Source organism: Protomyctophum bolini (assembly GCF_963924005.1).
Source record: "Protomyctophum bolini genome assembly, chromosome: 15".
Taxonomy (NCBI): domain Eukaryota; kingdom Metazoa; phylum Chordata; class Actinopteri; order Myctophiformes; family Myctophidae; genus Protomyctophum; species Protomyctophum bolini.
The window spans coordinates 26659973-26680073 of record NC_137876.1 but is presented as its reverse complement, the minus strand read 5'-3'; the positions used below and the strand labels follow the sequence as shown (position 1 = coordinate 26680073).

The following is a 20101-nucleotide window of genomic DNA, read 5'->3' as shown; positions in this document are numbered from 1 at the left end:
ATGTGTGTGAAGTGTGTGGCAGAAGATAAGAGAGAGACAAGCCCTGGGAGAGCTCAGGAGCACAGACAGCCTGGGAGGGAGAGAGAGAGAGAGAGAGAGAGAGAGAGAGAGAGAGAGAGAGAGAGAGAGAGAGAGAGAGAGAGAGAGAGAGGGGTTGGGAGACAAGTGCACTGATAATAGAGCTCTACTCTAACCCCCAGAGAGAGAGAGAGAGAGAGAATGAACAGGTTATTCAGAGGAGTTACTTCGCGTGGGGAATCTATACCTATATATTCCCATAATGCTTTGGTGCACTGCTGTCTACCCCCCCGCCCCCAATAAGCTCAGAATTTCAAGGTGTAGATGTTAAGAGGCTTTCAGCTCAGACATGGTCTTTTGCTCCCCAGTGCATAAATGGAACCTCGAAAAACAGAGCCCTGAGTTTGAATTCGGATTGTTGCCTGTATCATATATCTCTCCACTGTAGTCAAAATGAGAAATTAAAATGGTGCTGTTTGTGTTCAGGAAAAACATGCACCCTTGCTGGCCTGGGTTCAAATCCCACCTGGACCTTCTCTCCTATGTTACTTTTACTTTGGACCACTTTCAGATTCCCTGTTTCCTCAACAAAGAGAAGGAAAACCATGGAGTACTGGTCGCTCAATATACTGCATTCATTGAGATTCAGAAGACAAATGCATAAAAACAAGCTAAAAATAAATAAATATTGTTCTCTACTAACTTCTGTGTTTTCTGGTAACAACCATGACTCCAGGCCAGGAGTGGTGACCTGGCTTTTACTGTAGCCTCAGGTCTTTTGGCAGATTCTCACAACACATATCCCAGCATGCCTTGCATATCAATACAACCTCCCACAGGATTCCCCAGGACAAAGGAAACTCCTCTTCTTTTTATGGAAACCCCCTGGAACTAGATTCCTCAACTGATAAAGAAGGGAGAGAAGGAAGGAGGAAGGGAGAGAGGAAGGGAGAAAAGGTTGGAGTCACAGATTGAGAGAACAAAGGTTGGGGGTGGGTGGGTATGAAGGGAAAAGTAGTGGAGGGATAGAACAGGCAGAGAGAGAAGGCAGCATATGATGCTAGGAGGAAGAGATGGAGGTTGGCAACTGGCTACAGAAGATGAAAAACAGGATATGAAAGACAAAAAAGGTCAAGGAAGAACTGTAAAATGTGTTAGACACTAGAGAAAAGGGATGGAAGGGGACAGAAGGAGAGAAAAGTGAGTGGAGGAAGGATAGAAGGAGAGATAAAAGATGTAGGAAACCCTCTTCCTGTTTCCCAAAGCACTGGACAGGGTCCTTCAGACATCCACTAGCTGAGAACTTTACCCATCTGTGAGTATTTCTATTAATTCAGAAAAGTCTCTGAAATCATATATCATTACAATCATCATTATCATCATCAGCTCGGGGGTTGCTATAGCTAGCGGTAAACAGGCCTGGTGCCTGGACCAAGCTAGCTACGGCCATAGACTCCTGTGATGACCGCGATCTTAAAAACGCACTTTTCTCTGAATCCTCTCTCATGTTGAGGTGTTTAATAAAAAACATGATGTTAGCGGCTCATTTCCAAATCGCGGTTACAATATTAACGCTTCGGATTAGCTTTTCCGCAGCTTTTTGCTTCCTGATAATTTTGGGGTGAATTTTGGGGTCTTCAAAATAAAGGTCATCTGGCGGAAGGGGAGGGGGCACAGACTGAAAACAATGCTGGCATTAAAAAGAGTTAAGACACAGTGAGACATCTTTAAGAGACACAGTGAGAGATCTTAGAAATCTTTAAGAGACACAGTGAGCCATATGTAAGAGCCAGACATCTTTAAGAGACACAGTGAGCCATATGTAAGAGCCAGACATCTTTAAGAGACAGTGAGCCATATGTAAGAGCCAGACATCTTTAAGAGACAGTGAGCCATATGTAAGAGCCAGACATCTTTAAGAGACACAGTGAGCCATATGTAAGAGCCAGACATCTTTAAGAGACACAGGGTAAGTGATATTTGTTCAAATCAATCTGGGAACACATAGGCAAAAAAGCACCCTCTGCTGTTTGTTTCAGTAGCATAGCTCGGAATCTGTTCTTGAGAGATTATTAAAATAAGTGTTAAATTGCTTTACATTCTGATAGTACTCAAATATAGTGTGTTTGTTCAGTGACACAGGCCTTCCTGTCCCTCCAGCTCTTAAACAGAAAATACATTTTCAGTTTGGGATACCAATTTTATCCAATCAAGAGAGGATAAAGGATAAACAAGTGAAATTGGAAGTGATGACACAGAAAATGAGCAGACACAATTGGAACTATAAAATGTAAGCTCATAAATGGTTACAGTGTCCTGATTGAGATGTACCCATTCTGCAAACTGTCAATAAATATTTCCATCAATTCAATCAATTGATTTGCCACAAACCAACCTACCTTTAAGAAACATCTTTAAAAAAAAGTGAGACATTCTTTCAAATACATCTTTAAAAGAGACACTCAGTCAGACATCCTTAAGACAGACAAAGTACAGCAGCAGTCTGATACAGCCACAATCGGAACATCTTCAACCCATCAGAACCTCATTACAGAGAGGAAGGAAGTGAAAGGGGCAGAGCAGGGCTGTAATGGAGGGTTGGAAGATGAAAGGTGGATGCAGAAAATAGATAAAGGTTTTAATACATCAATTTTTCCCCAAAAAGGTTTAAATCTACAGGATGGAGGACGTGCTAATCGTGCTATGGATAATACCTCCTGTCTCCGTTTGAAGAAAATGAAACATTACCTCCAACATGAAAGTTGATTCGTTCCTTGGTTTGGGAGGGAGAGAAAGGTGTGTAAGAAGGGGTGAGGAAGAGAGGCATGGGGACAACATAAGAAGATGAAAAAGATCGGATAAGAAAGACAAAAAGGCAGAAGGAAGAACTGACTTAAAAATAATTGTTTAAAAACATCTGACGGAATGGCAGAGAAGTAGAGAAGAGTGGGTGGAAGTGGGCAAGTGTAGAAGGAGAGATAAGAAAAGAGACTTAGGAAAATCTCCAGCACTGCCTGTTCTGGACAATGTCTGTCCATCGTGAAGACACAGTGAGACATCTAATAGATGATGTGACACATCTATAAGACACTGTGAGACAACTTTAAGAGATGCAGTGGCACATCTTTGAGAGACAGAGACAGCGTTAAGAAACGGTGATATATCTTGAAAGGAGAATTCCATGCTAGAAGGCTTTCTTACCTTTATTTGTAGTTGTTACGTGATTTTTGAGCGATGGAAATAAGCAAATTAGCACAACACCCCAATGCCCCATTCAATTCAATTAATTGAGGGCTTATATTAGGGGAAATAGCCAATAATGCGCTTTTGCACAAAATAACACCTGGACCTCTTTGGTGGGGACGTAACAACTACAAATAAAGGTAAGAAAGCCTTCTAGCATGGAATTCTCCTTTAAGAGACACAGTGAAGGGCCTTGCAAACGGGGAGCGATAAAACGCGCCTATAGTTCATTTTCAATGAGACCTGTGTTTTTGCTCAGAGAAGTCGCGGTGCGACAACGCAAGTGTATTTACGTGAGCGCGGCCCCGTGAATTTGTTGCGCGCGTGCTCGTTATGCGCACACGCCCGCGACTCACCAGACCTGGATTCTGTTTAGCTTCTTTTTTTTTTACGCTTGCGTTGTCACGCCCCTCTTCAACAGACCTGGAGGAGACCTGTGTTGATCCAGGCAACAACGCCTGCGTTCCTCGCTTCACGTTTGCAAGGCCCTTAAGGCATCCATACGTGAGACAGGGAGACAACTTCACGACGGCATGATGACAGTACAGCAGCAATCTGAACATCTACCAACCCATCAGAACCTCATTACAGAGACGAAGGAGGTGAAAGGGGCAGAGCAGGGCTGTGAAGCAGGAGGAGAAGATGAAAGGTAGGATGAAAGTCACCGCCAAAAAGTAGATAACACAGCTTTTAATACATCTTTTCCAAAAAGGTTTACAGGTTTACAAAATTACAGGGAGGGGAAAGTGCCATGGATGGAACCTCGGTAGGGTTTTATCTCCGCACCTCGGCTAGAATAGACAGGCGAAGGTGCATGCGTCTCATGAGCATGGAGTATAGCAATAAGGCAACAAGATGCACTGAGGCACACAGGCAGTTCAAAGGACTAAAGTTTTGATTATTACATCTTTATCAGAGTACCTCTGATGAAGATGTAATAATACAAACCTAAATCTGCACCTGCAATAAATAAATAAAAGCCTTTAACTGCCTGAGAGCTCCAAGCACACGTCTTGTCGTCTTCTTGATGATGCCGCCTCATGTCTCAGTATAAAACATTTTCCACTGAATAAATCATTGGAATAAAAAACAAACAGAATTAAACATTTCCTCGATTTGTACTAAATGTTGTAAAATCCATGTAAGATATACTGTGCAGCCCCAGTAGAAGCAGCACTCAGACACATCTACACAAAGAGTTTGCAACTGACATGCCCTGAAACTATAGCTTGAGACGACCACATCTACCTGGTGAGGTGAAGGGGGGGGGGGGGGGGGGAGTAAAGACGAGAAGTAAAAGGATGAATCACGGGTCCATTTGGTTTCATTTACCACTCAATTGCAAAGGAGAGAAACAGGCAGAAGTTGGAGATGTTCAGGATGCAAGTCATTTATCTGATGCTGTGATAACATCAGCTGCAGAGCAACATGCCGGGTCACAATGTGTGCACAATGACCACTGAGGCTCACCTAACAGGGAACCCCCGCTAGTGTGAGAGCAAAATGCACTCTCTCCTCCTCTCAACCTGGCTCTACCTTCGGTACAGGGGAAGGGAAGGGGAATGAGGGAGGGAGAGGAGGTGGCCTCTCTCTCCTCTCCCTCCCACACACACATGGTCCCAGGAGGCTGTGGGCTGCTGTGTGTGTGTGTGTGTGTGTGTGTGTGTGTGTGTGTGTGTGTGTGTGTGTGTGTGTGTGTGCGCGCAAGTGTGTGATGTGGTCAGAGTGGTAGAAGATGATGTGTCTGTACTGTGGAGGCTCTCTACCAGCATTTTGCTGCTTGAACCTGTATGAGTTAGTGACAATAATGAAATCCCTCTGGATTCTTCGTAGAAGAGAAGGAATGGGAGAGAGAGAGAGAGAGAGCGAGAGAGAGATGGGGGGGGGGGTCGCAGAAGTTCAGTGATGTCTTTAATCCTGAGCGGCATTTAATTTCACTGCACTGGGGGAGGGGGAGAGAGAGAGAGCGCACTGTCTAGGCAAGAAGGAAAGGATAAATGAAAGACAAACGTCAGCCTTCTCCCTCCTCTGTCACACACACACACACACACACACACACACACACACACCTGCATGTGTGTGATCTTCAAAGTGTCTGCGGAGGATCAGCCATCATCCTCACATCAAAAGGTTTCTCCATTAGCCTGATCCAGGATCAGTCCTACATATCACACACTGGGAGCTGTTCTGGGTTTTAAAGTGTTCTGGTATGAACACACAAAGTTTTAACATAATAGCGTATTAGGTTTCGATGTGTTTTGTTTCCAATGTGTGTTCATGTGAAAGGTTACACCGCCTGCCCCCCCAACAAGAATGTTGCAGCTGTATTATAGACAACTTGTTATTGTGCATGGAGAATCTTTTCGATTTACACACACACACACACACACACACACACACACACACACACACACACACACACACACACACACACACACACACACACACACACACACACACACACACACACACACACACACACACACACACACACAATGCCATAAACATAAAGATGTTAAGACGTCTGATGTTTGCTGGTGTTACGGTCTGATCAAAGGCCACACTGATTTATTCCTCATGATGTCAGATTACATTTGAGTCATATCGCCCCGACACATCATTGGTTAGGGTCGTCTCAAAATCCGTATACGTCCGCTTAACCATTAAACGTATCACGCTACCCCGTTGGTGCCAACCTGTTAAATGTTAAAAATACACCCAGTCAGTCCAGTGTTACGGTGAGTGTGCCAGCTTTGCCCTGCAGGGCCCAGCACCCCAGACGAGGCGCAATAAATAGAGTGTGAGATTCTCGCTGACACGGGCGGCCTGGGCCACACCATTAAAACCTGACCTCCATGACCTTGGAGGAGCCCAGACACCGTGCACTCCCACACAACCACCTGCTCCTTTCACGGGCCTCCTCCTCCACAGAGCGAGGGAGTTGGAGAGGAGGGGGTGGCTGGGGGGGGCAGTGGGAGGGAGTGCGTGCTTGGAGGCACAGACAGTGGAGTTTCATTTATGAGCCTGGTTTATACTTTGGCATATGACGGTGTCGCTCGCTGAAAATAGCCGATCTACAAGCTCAACAATGCATGCGTTGTGATGTTTTGAGCTTGTAGATTGGCTGTTATTCACCGAGCAACACTGTTGGTGCTATGGAGTATACATTAAGCAATACACTCACTGTTGAGGTACAGTACACAAAAAAGTAGCGAAGCTTTGAAGTCTGTGAAGCACTTTTCATACATGGTTGGAGCTTGGCAAGTGAACACAGATCTGCAATAATCGCTTTTACCTTAAATTAGAATTAGAAATGGAATAACTACATGATAAGCCAAGTAATAATAACGTTGTTTGGTATGAACGAGTCAGACTCATTACTATAGAACTTGAAAAAATCAGGCAGAATAAATCTTAACACTTTTTATGGCCCGGAAATTTTCTAAATAAAGGAGCTAGAGTGCCCAGCAGATGAGGGAGATTTTACTCTGAAACTCATTTCCCAGCAAAACCGGGAGGTGAAATGTTCCATTACTACCGCCCGCTAATAAGTCTGATCTCTCTTTTGAACCGTTAATATTCCAAATGAGATGCTTGATTAAGTCAGACAGGACATCGGCGTCCTGATCAAAACCACGGACAGCGACGTAGATTCAGAGATAATAGCAAGATTTGTTGGCCGTAAACAAGGAAGTGAACGGCTGCACGCGTACGCAAAACAGAGCCGGACGGACGAGCAAGGTGTTGCCTAGCAACGGCAGCTGTCAAAAACTTGATTTTAGCGTCCAGGTTTTATATCGTTGAAGATTACCTAAAGACGTGTCCACATGTCCTGGGCCTCCTACGAGTGTAATTATGAAGACGTGTGGACACGTCCTGGAGAAAATGGGCACAATAAGTGTTATTTTCTAACTTTGAGTTGTTTCTAATACTTCAAATTCTATAGTAATGGCTCGTTGTTGAATAAAGTCAGTTTAATCACGATATTAAATACTGGCCACTAACTGATAGGCAGTATATTCCATAATCTGGGCACATATTCCAGTCACGAATGTACATCACAGGAGCCCAAAAATAAATCATCTTCTCTCGATGATCTGGATTTCTACCATAAGCGGCTCATATTACCATGTATTCAGAAGATAGAAGGCATACCATGCACAACTTCAAAGAACAGAGCTACAACCCTTCCTGGTTCATCGTGGTAATCCCCTTGTGGTACGCCCAAGATGGCTACCAAAGAATTCGGACAATGTTGCCGTGGAAATGAGCTTTGTTTAATGTGTGGACAGCGCATGAGACTCAAACACTGGGAATGTTAGACACAAGTGCCACAGGAATGCCGGGCCAAATGTTGCCTTTTACCATGGTAATGAACTGGGACTGCGCATCTCACGCACCAAACCACTGTCCATTTACATGAAAACAGTATCAAACATTCTATGGGAGCGCTTCTAAACAGCACCAGCCAAATCACCATTCAGGAATGCTGACCTGAGTAGGATCGGCTTTCCGAAGCATTCATTCAAGCCTTTGTGGTTTAGAGAATTATGTTCAAGGGATAATTAGATGCACGTCAACATAAAGACATAGCCAGATGGGCAACAATGCACGTATGGGTAAAATCCAGCACATTTAACCAATTTTCAACCTGGTCTCCCTATTTTTGGCATGTCATTACAGGCGAAAGTTGTCAAAAAGGGTGAAAGTAGCAGATCTACAAGCTTGTAGATGGGCTATTTGCCGTATGACCAAGTATACAGTGCTTAAGTTGTTAATGTTTTCATTCTTAGACTAATGGTTCAATCTCGGGTCTTTGTCAGGTGTTTTCCGTTTTTCTATGTGGGTTCTGAGAATGATTATTCTCCTCCTGGCAATGCCATGGCCGAGACGGTGATCGGGTTACAAGTGATTCCGTCCTGTGCCAGACACCCGGGCCGTGCATGGCTCCTGCGGCGTGCTGCTGTGTAGGAAGGTCAACTTGACCGAAAGCTTCGAGGAAAATGAGATTTGAATTGATCCAAGGGCGCTGGGAAAGTCTGATGTCCGGTAAGAAAACAATGTCTGGTGAAATTCAGACTGCCTATACCGCATCTCGGAGCCCTGGCTCAGCGCCTCCGCTGCCCTCTTCTAAATTAAATCATCGTAGGAAAAAATTGGTACATCCCTGATCTATGAGACACTAATGGTCGGATGTAATGCGGTGCAACAATTACGAGATAATAGGAAGCATTACCCGAGAAAGGGAAAGGTTTATCTCGGGGAATGAAGCACTGATATGCTGGTGACATCATGGGTTTGAACCCGAGTTGTGACCAATGTCACACTTAATTCCCCTTCTCGCCGCCTTCTGCTTCACCATCATGACCTCGAAGGCAGATTGTGGCCCCTAGATGTGTCACAGAGTCAGAGACTACATTCTTTTGGGAGCGTTTTACTCATTGCTGGCTGTCTGAATACCAAAAAAAAGAAAAGGTCATTACATTTTGACATATTATTGCTTATAGCAGCTTTAATTCATCCATTTGTAACTCTAGAGTATATAAATGTAAAGAAATGGATCAGTCTCTGAGTTATCTATACATGGCGAGTGAACTGCTAACGATTACATGCTCACTGTAAGTAAATCTGGGTAAAGGAGAGCTGAGGGATAACATGCTAATGTAAAAAGCATACGAGGAGGGGGATAAGGTGGTTGTGTGAGTGACATAACGGCTAGAAGGCCCGGCCAGTAAACGGTAGCCGTCATCTCCAGTCAGGCTGGAGGTTCTCGGGAGAAAAACGTCTTCCCTCTCCTCAGGCCAGAAGACTCCCATCAGCTCCAATCAAAGCCCACTGCACTGACAGCTGCCGGCAGACTGGGAACACAGCAGCGATGTCTGGATGTCTGAGACACGCACACAAACACCGCTGTCTGCTCCGACTGGAGGGATCCGGCAGCAACTATATTGTCCAGGAGACACCGACACTGCAGCTACCGCAGGTTCAGCATTATGATGCAAAAACACGTGCACATGCACATGCACACATACACTTTTCAATTCTCTTCTCACAGACAACCCCCCAGGGAAAAAGCCAGGCACCGCTACCGTTGCTGCTTCTGCCACAGAGATACGCATCGAAGCACACACCAACTAGAGTTTGCATGCTCATGTACGTACGTACAGTACACACACACACACACACAGGACACGTTGGGAGATGAGCACGGTACTGGCAGGAAACATACAACATGTCCACGGAGAGAGGGACGCCTTTAAAATAAACATTAGATTATGTCACCCGTCTCACCGCACTGGTCATCGTCTGTCTGTCTGTCTGTCTGCTCCCCTGTCCTCTCTAATCACTCATTCACTCTCCTGTCTCCTGGGAGGGGTTAGGTCCTATCCAGCCATCTGTCCATCAAGCACCACTGTACCCCCCACCCCACCCCACCCGACCCCACCCCCCTGGGGAGCTGTAAACATGGCCCACGCATTTCCTCCTGCTCTTCCATCATCTCATTCTCCACCATCCCTTCCTCTCCTCTCTCCCGTTGGAGCCGCGACCCGCGCCTCTCCAGCTGTCCCGAGTTAAGAGTGTAAATGAGCAGAATGAACCAATGTGTGACAGGTGTGAATAAAGAAAATACAATCAATTATAAATGAAACGCCATATTTAATGAGGAGCGTGTTTTTCTTTCTTTCTTAGTGTGCATTTTCAGCAGCGTCCTGCATCACATGTAGACGTTATGTACATTCTGATTATTCTTCCATTGTTGTGACAGCGAGTGCCTTGCACAAGTGCGTCTCGACACTAAAGACATTGTTATGGCAGAATCTGTGCGAGGAGCTTGCACTGCAGTGACAGCATGAGTGGTGGAGTAAAAAATTACTTTAAAACTTTTATCTCGTCCTGAAACGTTCGACTGTTAGAATTTAGGGGATAATTATATCATCTGCTCGTCTTTATGGGTGTAATTATTATTGATAAGCCCAAACCTTACTGAAGACATGTGGGCTTTAAAACACTAGAGCGGTGACCGTTGGGCACTGGTCTACTTGGAACGATGCAAGTTGGAAATGGATGCCCAACCCAGTTATTATCTTTGTCAGGCATGCCCAAATATGGAGTCCATGCAGATGTCAGAACATCATTGTGATGTCGGAACAGTTATTGTGATGTCAGAACAGGCCAGCTCCAAATATGGAGATATAGGGGTGATCAGGTCCGGAGGGAGGCTTTTGTGCTGGTTCTGGACAACTGTGTGTCCGACGGACTCGACACCGGGCACTGCACTCCCTGTGGTGGTGTGGAACGCGCGTGTCAAATTTGAAGTCAGTGGGGTGAACAGATCTTGAGTTCTTGTAATGTTATTACAGACACTGACCTACTAGGAACGATGCAAGTTGGAAATGAATGCCCCACCCAGTTATTATGTCTGTGTCCCTTTTATGCCCATATATGGAGTTCTTTGTCAGGCATACTCAAATATGGAGTCTATGCAGATATCACAATTATTGTGCTGACATCACAATGAGGTTCTGACGTCAGATATATATATATATCCATATCTCCATATATGGAGATATAGGGCACCAGGCACTGCTCTCCCTGTGGGGGTGTGCAACGAGCGTGTTGAATTTGAAATCGGTGGGGTGAACGGTTCTCGAGTTAGGTGCATTACAGATGTACACACGTACAGAGTAGACATACAGAGATGTGGTGCATTTATTCATGTACAGGAGCATCAATTACAGTATTGGCCCCTGGGGGATCCACAGTACGCATACGGGGTTGAAAGTGTATTTTCACAGAAGCTGATGGAGCAAAAGTTTGAAGTCCTCTTCAACCTTGAGCGACTCCTCTGTGGGCAGATATCACATTGCCCATGACTGAAATACAACAACTGAATCAGCAGAGATGCTGTCAGCGTACCGATCCGTCAAGAGGAGCTCCCCGCGCCCCACAACGCTTACAGCGAGGATTTACTCCAGTAATTGCAGTTCATGTTCAGAGTTTGATAAAGAACGGAGGTGTTTTTGCTTTGTTTGCTTTGTTTGGCTCCTCGATGGGAGAAACAGCATAGGTAGGATTTTCAGCCGTGAATACTAACAGCCATAAAATATGAATAGCTCTTTTTTACACTGCTTCACAACATTGATTCCACACCTTGAAAGAGCCATCGTTCCCCCTGATTTTGTCAGTTCTAAAAGAAGTAAAAAATAAGTAAAAAAAAGAAAGAAAACATTGCGAAGAACTGACTAGAAATCTGAGAGCAGTGGATGCATATAGTGAGCCCAGTTAAGGTCAGAGCAAAAACCACTGTCATTGATTGAGCTAAGTGCTACTGTGCTCCGTTGAAAAGCACTGTAACCTCAATCAATGTCGCCTCTAATGGCACAGGGCTGTGCTCCCAGAAGACCTGGGCTGGGCAGTGGACCAGGCGGGTGTGACAAAGTCATCTGGAGGTGCCGGGAATCACACTCGCATGCGCCGCCCTTCATCTGGTGCTGGTCGGCCGAGTGCTGTGGAGCAGGCACTCTTTGACAGCCAGGCTAAATGAAAACGCCATCGCTCCGACAGCCTATCGACGCGATTAACGGGGTGAAGCGATGTGAAAGGAGACAAGGAAGGAGAAGAAAAAAGTATGACTAAGTTATACCATGTACTGCTGTTTTCTTTTCCGCTGCCAATACAACCTCTAACACTAAACTTTTAACAAAACAAGCACTAGGACACGAAAGGATGCGTTATGTAAATATCTGCATATACCTATAAGAGTTTACCTTTAAAATTATAGTGCATGGTGAATACAACCATTTGTGATATGGTTGAGGCATTTCTCCAGCTTGACTTACTATCACGAGTAATAAGTCTGCATAAAACTGCAGTATGACTGGCACCTGCAGGATCTGAGCCCCTAACCTGCGATGGGATTGAACCGTGTTCCAACTTCCAATCTACACAGGACACAGAACCCATAGTTTATTAGTTTCACTTCATTATTGAATACCAAATATCCAACACCAGTATCTGTACCAGTGACTGATCTCTACTAATATCTCACAGCGGTCTACCACACCATCTGCTCTTCAGTTTTGTTTACTTTGAGTTAATGTATGGCTCACAATGTCCCTTTTGCATTTTATTAGAGTTGTTTACACGCATACTTTGTTATGTTGGGTGCATGTATAAACCACATACTTTCAGTATACATACGTAGGTTTTTCATTCTGTCCAACACACCCACTCTTTTAAATTATCTGCTCTTCGCTTAAGTTTGTTTTTCTTCCTAAAGCCTAATTTATACATTGTCGTATGGCAGTGTTGTTCGCCAAAATAACTTCATTCCCCCCAAAAGAAATTAAAGGCAGGAAATTATTAGTAGTTATTTTTGGCAAGCAACACTGTCGCACTGAAATTACCCAGAGCCGCCAACCCCCTTCACTTCCTCCCATTCCCCGTCCAAAACTAACACACACACACACACACACACACACACACACACCCCCCCCCCTAATGACAAGGTACCCTGTTCACTTAATACTTCAAAGATGGGGGTCCCAAAAGAACCTCTGCCCCTCCCAGATCCACCGCAATTAGCCAGGGCTAAAACCCGACCGCAGCCAGCCTCCCTGCGTGCCAGCTTGGCTGACTGGTTGCACCCACACAAGCCAACAGAAGCGCCATCTGCATACAGCTCCATGACAAACTGACCCTACGACAAACGCATAGTGGCAGGGAAATGTTGAGTGTGCACAGACGTGTATACACGGCACACACAAGCGGGCACGTCACGCACTGGTCACGGGAATTTGTGTGTAGACAGTCACAGACACACACACTGTGGTAAGTGCACAAACTTAGATTAAGGTGCAGAAAACAAACACCCGTGAGACCATCACAGTCCTTAAATACAAACTGTATGCACACAGTCACACAGAGGCAAACACACGCATATACAGTGAAGATGAGTGGTTTTGCTAATCGTCCTCCCTGTCAATGACATCAGCCTCGTGATCTTCAATCAACCACCAAAATGGAAGGCTGGGCGGGGCAAACGTACCCTGTTCCACGTTCTAAGGCGTGTTTCTTCGCTGGAGACCACAGGGTCTGTGGTGGTGGCGATCCATCCATTAATTGAGATGACTCAACCTAACGTCACCCCGTTAAAGGAAAGACCGAAAAAAAGAGAGGAAAACTAGACCACTCTGCCCATGATTCAGTCTAATCTGTTAATGGCATCTCTTTTCATTCTGTCAACCCTCTCGTCGCCTCATTCCCCACCCCCTGGGACTAGTCTGGGGAGAATCTACGGTCAGAGGCCTTCTGGGAAATCTCTGTCACATTTACGCGTGGTTTGGTGACGGTTTGACCACACTGGGGAGGTGCCACGCCGTGGCCTGGTTGCTCAAGAGCCCATCCTGTGGAGCGAAATGTTGTAAGACAGCCAGCGTGTCCACCCCGGTCGAACTGCCCTTGAGCAAGACGATTAACCGCAACCATGGTCTCCAGGGGGCGCCCTGCCCCCTGCAGTCTGCCCTCATCATTTGTCGAGCGAGTGTGTATGTCGCACTTCCAATTTTCCACTGTGTTTAATAAGGAGATGGAGTGCTATAAATTAGAGGAGCTCTTTTCATTTGCATTGTAGGCCCTCATTTATCAATGGAGTGTAATAAATTCTGCCTTTAATTTGAGCGCAGGTGTTGCCGTACGTTCACGTCGGCACGGCATTTATCAAGTCATGATCCTGGCGTAGATTTGATCTGAGCTTTGATGAATGTCACGGGTGAAATCTACCGTCATGTAAATAACACGCCCTTAAATACTCCTTGAAACCCCCCCCCCCCCCCCCCCCCCCCCCCCCCCCCCGGTTTTATGACATGAACAACTAGAATACGACCAAACAACATATGGAAAGGCAATAAGAAAAGAGTTTCCAAAACACCTCTCGCCTCGCTGCCCGTCATGTCGAGGAGGTTGCACAGTGACATAACTGAACACAGGCCTACTGTTCTGTTACTGTAGGCTAACACAGGCAACGCGCCGCTCCCAATTAAATCCTTGCATGTATATGCGCTCATGCAAAGCTTAAATGGCTTAAGCGAGTTACACATCTAACTAACTTCTAACATTGTTTTTTATTGCTTGTATATACACAGTATATCCTACCAATTGCATATGATATGCCTTTTCACATTATTTATTCTTTTTATTATAGCTAAACATTTTACATAATGTTTATGCCTGTGACAGCCTGTCAGCTTGTCAGACAATGTTGCTCCGCTTGTCTATACAACAGAAAACGGGCGTATGACAGCTCAAGACCAGACGTGAGTTTTGGCGTGGCGTACGTCAAAGTTCAATGTCACGCTGGAAGGATAAATGCCAAAAATTGGACACGTCAGCACGGCAGGACATACGGACATTGATGCGCACCAAATTGCTTGTTGTGGGGCTTGTACCTGTAACCTCTCAGTTACGGAACTGTCCAACCATTAGACAAGCCCTCCTCATCCTCTCCCATCCATCAAAACTCACATCACCTCCTAACCCTGTCCTCGTGTGATTCTTCAGTCAACCACTCAGACATAAAATCACCCATCATCATCCACCATTGATGGCAATACATTTGTGTTACATAAAGGGCTCAGACCCATGACCTTTCTGTTATAGTATGGTCCTTTTAACAATTACAGACACATGCACCCCAACCCACATTCCATCCATCAAAACATACTTCACCTTCCCAACCCCGTCCTCCCATGACTCCCAGTCACCCACTCAGAGTTGTAAAAAAAAAAAAACAGCCAACCTCAGGATAAATGTAGTGACTGACATGACACCTCACACACAGCCATCAATACCTCCAATACCAATAACAGAGACAGCGGGAGAGAAGAGGGAGGGTGACAGGAGAGCAGCTTACTGACATAAGGGTGTAATTATGAAGGGAGTTTATATGTTTCTGCCAAACTAAATGAAACCACCTTAGTAAATCATGGAAACAAAGTATACATCGAAACCAAGGTGCATGACAAGACTCCACATAAATCAATGCCTCTGTTAATCACTGCCATTCTGTTTTCCAATAAGTAGGAGAAGCTTGCCTTCTTGAGAGTGTAGGAAAGGTGAGAGATACATTGTAGGAGAGACGGACAGTAGTGAAACTGAGAGGTAGACAGTGTAGGAGAGACAGTCGGAAAGCTGAGAGGAATAAGGAGAGACAAACCGCAGGAAAGTTGAGAGGGAGACAGTGTAGGAGAGACAGGCAGCAGGAAAGCTGAGAGTGAGACAGTGTAGGACAGGCAGAGGAGAAAATGCTGTGGAAGGATTCAATCCTTCACATGGAGTGTGTGTGGTTCTAGAGGCAATCGTCTTAACCACTACACTACATAATTACACAGTTGCACGTGACTATGTAATTATGAGGAAAGTACAGGTCGCTGCCAAAATAAAGTCAATGCCACGGTACATGGGAAATACAAAGTGCACTGAAAGCAAGGCTCATGTAACTCTTTAAAAGCAGCATTTGCATTTTCCCAGCATGGTGAATGCCAGTAACTAGCATTCTGAGTGCCGACATGCCCCCATTATGTTCACTCCATCAAGATGTCTGCACATAAAGAGCAACTGACCCTTTGTCAAATCCCGCCCGTGGTCCCGCCCGTCTTCGCGGCCATTGGTTGCGGTTGCTTGGCTGGACTAAATCCTCTCTCAATCCACTACCAAAAATGAGTTTTTCAGTTGCCTTGTACTCACATTTAATGTATTCAATTCTTATTTTAAACTTGGTCTGAGTAAAACATCTCAGGTGCAGTATAGTGACTGTACACATACTGGTAATGGTATACACTTTAGTCTTGGGGATTCTTTAATCCAGACAGTAAAACAGGGACTTGGCCGTCCTGCAAACACAATATGTGAACCAGAAACTGTTAAGTGTTTGCATTACACACATAACACTACCTGCTCAGCAGTGTTACATTTTATTTAATGTAGAACAACATTCTGCCACAGCCAGCACAGAATCCACCGAATAAGAACATCTTTCATAATAAGCTGTCATAACTCCTGTTAGACAAACCACAGCTCACTTTAAACAGGGATATAAAAAGCCCCTTGTCTCCTCTCGTAAGGCTATTCGGTTGCTTTCTAGACTGAAGTGAATTTAACAAGTGGAATTGATAAGTGGTTGCAGCTTTCACCTGGAATCACCTTGCAAGTCACTTCATGGACACAGCTGTTTGGCCATAATTAGGTGTACTTAATTGAGACAGCTTGTTGAGATAAAATGTAGCTGCTTGATATGCAAGGAGGGTCCTTGAGATGTCTGACATTTCAGCCCTATATTATGTCTTATCTAATCAAAATAAAAAGGAATCTATAAATTCCCAAGTCTCTGTGTACATCTGTCTTCCGCATATCTGATGAACTGCTCAACAAATCGCATGTATTGTCCGCCTCAACTAAGTGCAGTAAACAGTAAATCCAAAATAAATGTAATGAAAAATAATATAATGAAATAAAATAAAAAAAGGTGTGATGCCGAATTAAACAAATGATGATGCGGGTATGGGAATGTGGTTACTGACTAGCAAAGTCACACAAAACCCTTCAGACTTTCATAACTCAATAGAACAAAAAGGAAAGTATATGAAAATGATTATTTCAGAATGCCTGGTTTTAAACAACGATCTGGTATTGAAAAGTAAAAGATCCCCATGGTGCTGAAAATAGTGAGCAAACTAAGCAGTACTAAGAACTGACGAAATTGTATACAAGTATGATCCTCCTACCGTTCTCCTCTCCCAAGCAGTCCATGTTCTCTTTGAGCCCCAGGCTGGCCGCTGTGGGCATGGGCCCAAGGATGGACTCCAGCGACGGGCGGCAGCCCTCGTGGTCCTCCTCCTCCTCTCCCTTGGCTGATGGCGACTCCAGTTTCTTCAGAGCCTCCATGGTGAGCTCACTCAGCTCCTTGCCAAAGTGCTGGGCCACGGCAAGGAGCTCCTCATCCACCTCCGGGTCCATGTCATCAGAGGACGAGTCGCTATCGTTGAGCTGGTTTTTAGGGTTGAAGGCATCTGGGTAGAGAGGGGGCAGAAACATCTTATCTCCATGGGCTGTATTTTGCGTGTCTTAAGTCCCAGGTCTTATTCCCTAACTTGAGTAAGACCACACATGAAAGACCTGGAGGCGTGATCAATGCTCTTTGGCCACTCAGAATAGCCAAATGGCATTGATCACGCCTCCAGGTCTTTAGTTTACTCAAGTTAGGGAATAAGACCTGGTACTTAAGACACGCAAAATACAGCCCCATATTTTTATATTCCATTGTTTTTTCCATAAATTAATGCCCTACTTTATCGTACTACAGCGTCACACAAAAGCATCATATCTCCACATTTTAATGTTCCATAAATTAATTGCCCTACTAAGCCTACTTGATCATACTACAGGGTCACACAAAAGCAGCAGATCTGCAAGCTCGAAGCGTACTGCGAAGCAACACGTTTTGAGCTTGTAGATCTGCTACTTTTGAATTTGAAACCTGAAAAGTTAACAGCTTTGGACATACAGTATGAGGTTTCCATCAGACAGAGGCGATACACATTGTACTGCATCTAGATTGTTGCGTGGGAAAGACAGGTGAAAGATATAACATGAAGATATAGTGCAGAGATAATGGGAGATACAACACGCTTGTAGAAGTCATGTTACTCTTATACAGATCCTCCCCTTCTAGGAAAGACAGGGGTTGATGTATGAGGATATATTAGTTTAATTGATATGTGAGATATGTACCATACTTATATAGACTTGGGCATACATTTCATAGTCACTGTGCATGACAACGTTCTCCATGGTCAAACTGTGCATGGGAACCTTCTGCAGTCACTCCACATTGTGTTGCACACATCTAACTCACGATAAAAACAATACAACACCAGTGTTTGTGGAACAAATCAATTCATTTGGATGCAACTGTGTGTGATTTAGTTTCATGTGTGGGAATGATATCCGCAAGACAAGCATATAATAGCTTCCACACAGTAGTGAAACAAATCATGTCATTGAGCCTTCATGCAACTACAGCAAGTGTGTGTGTAAGAGGGAGAGAGAGGAGCGGGGGAAAGGAAGGAATTGGGAAATTAAAGACAAAACAAAAGAAGATTGAGTTGAGAAATTGATGAAGGGAACATCTTGTGTAGCAGATAGAAAAAGGTCGACACGTGATGTGCGTGTGTATGCGTGTGTGTGTGTGGGTGTGTGAAATAGTAGTATTGACATGAATTCAGATGGCAGACACTCAAGAGCAATTACACCGTGCAACTGGCGCTCAAGAGAACGTGGCAGTTCAAAGGACTTCTTTTGAACTTGCTTTGAGAGATGGGCAGCTCTCTACAGGACTACAGGAGTATTGTAGAAGAATGGGTACCATATGATACCATTGCCTAAAATAACTACCATTGCCTAAAATAATGTATTCACGCTTTCATCGCCACGGTGCCCCACAAGGATCAATTCTTGGTCCCCTACTTTTCTCCATTTATATGCTTCCCCTAGGCCAAATAATTTGAAAACATTACATTCACTTCCACTGATATGCAGACGACACTCAATTGTACCTGCCCCGCAACACCTCAAACCCCAACTGCCTATCCTCCCTTAAGGCCTGCCTAGCCGACCTACAAACCTAGATATCTGCTAATTTTCTTCAACTAAACGCAGACAAAACCAGAAATCCTCATGTTCGGCTCCCTAACATCCAGATCTCACCTACATAACTTCCTCGACTTCACGTCAGTCAATATTAGACGAGAAATAATCTGGGTGTACTACTGTACTCCGACATTTGCCTTGAAGCTCAGGTGAAAACCGTAGTTTTGTTTTGTTCTTGCTTAATGCAAGTCAATTCAGTTGGCAAAAAAAACTTACACTGACTGGAACAATTTACCTTTTCATATTCGGTCTATAAATTTGTTTAGGTTGTTTAAAACAGCACTGTCCTCTCACTTTGAGACCACCTGTTCATGCTTTGACAAATCATCACTATAACAATCATTAATAACATCTATTATGTAACCAATGATCCATTTAATTACTCTGTTTTTCTGTTGTATAGTTGTAAGTATTCTTGCATTTTTTGTCTTGTCTTGTTTTCTTGTCTGCCAACTGTCCGTGAAATGTCTGTCTCAATTGCATGAAAACAAAAGTGTGTTTTTGTAATCTCTGGACCCCCTTGAAAACGAGATGGTTCATCTCAAGGGTGTTTCCCAATAAAGAATTTAAATTCGCTCTGGATTAAGAGCGTCTGCTAAATACCTAAATTGCAAAAATTGTAGCTCACACCTGCTTTTTCCACCTGCGCAATATCTACAGAATCCGCCCAGTCCTTTCCACCCCTAACATCCACAAAATCATCAATTATCTTATTTCATCTCGCCTGGATTACTGCAACACCCTTTATTCTAATCTCAGCAAGAATACACTGCCTGCAGTTAGTGCAGAATGCAGCTGCCAGACTTATTGCCGGGACCAGGAGGTCAGAGCATATCACCCCAGTTTTAGCGACACTGCACTGACTGCCTGTATCTTTTAGAATTGATTTTAAGATGTTATTGTTGACTTTTAAAGCTCTTAACGGCCTGGCACCCCAATACATATCGGACCTCCTGGAACCCCATGTGCCTGTCCGTTGCCTGAGGTCCTCTAATTTAGCCCTACTAAGACCAATCTGGTGACCAAGGGCCTTTGCAGCCAGGGCCCCCAGACTCTGGAACAGACTCCCACTTGACCTCAGGCTTGCTAGTTCCCTCACAATTTCATTTCTAGAGTTTCTTTTCTACACTTTTTA

The 20101-nt window shown here is 44.5% G+C and overlaps 1 protein-coding gene across 2 annotated transcripts in view; it reads right to left on the bottom strand.

The window, feature by feature from the left end:
* The window catches only part of brf1a (BRF1 general transcription factor IIIB subunit a), a 111385-nt gene that overhangs the window by 42870 nt on the left and 48414 nt on the right, over window positions 1-20101 (bottom strand). For both annotated transcript variants that reach the window (XM_080783687.1, XM_080783688.1), the window contains exon 12: window positions 17043-17327. In XM_080783687.1, the coding sequence (XP_080639813.1) occupies window positions 17043-17327 (285 nt within the window). The remainder of the gene's footprint in view (window positions 1-17042; window positions 17328-20101) is intronic.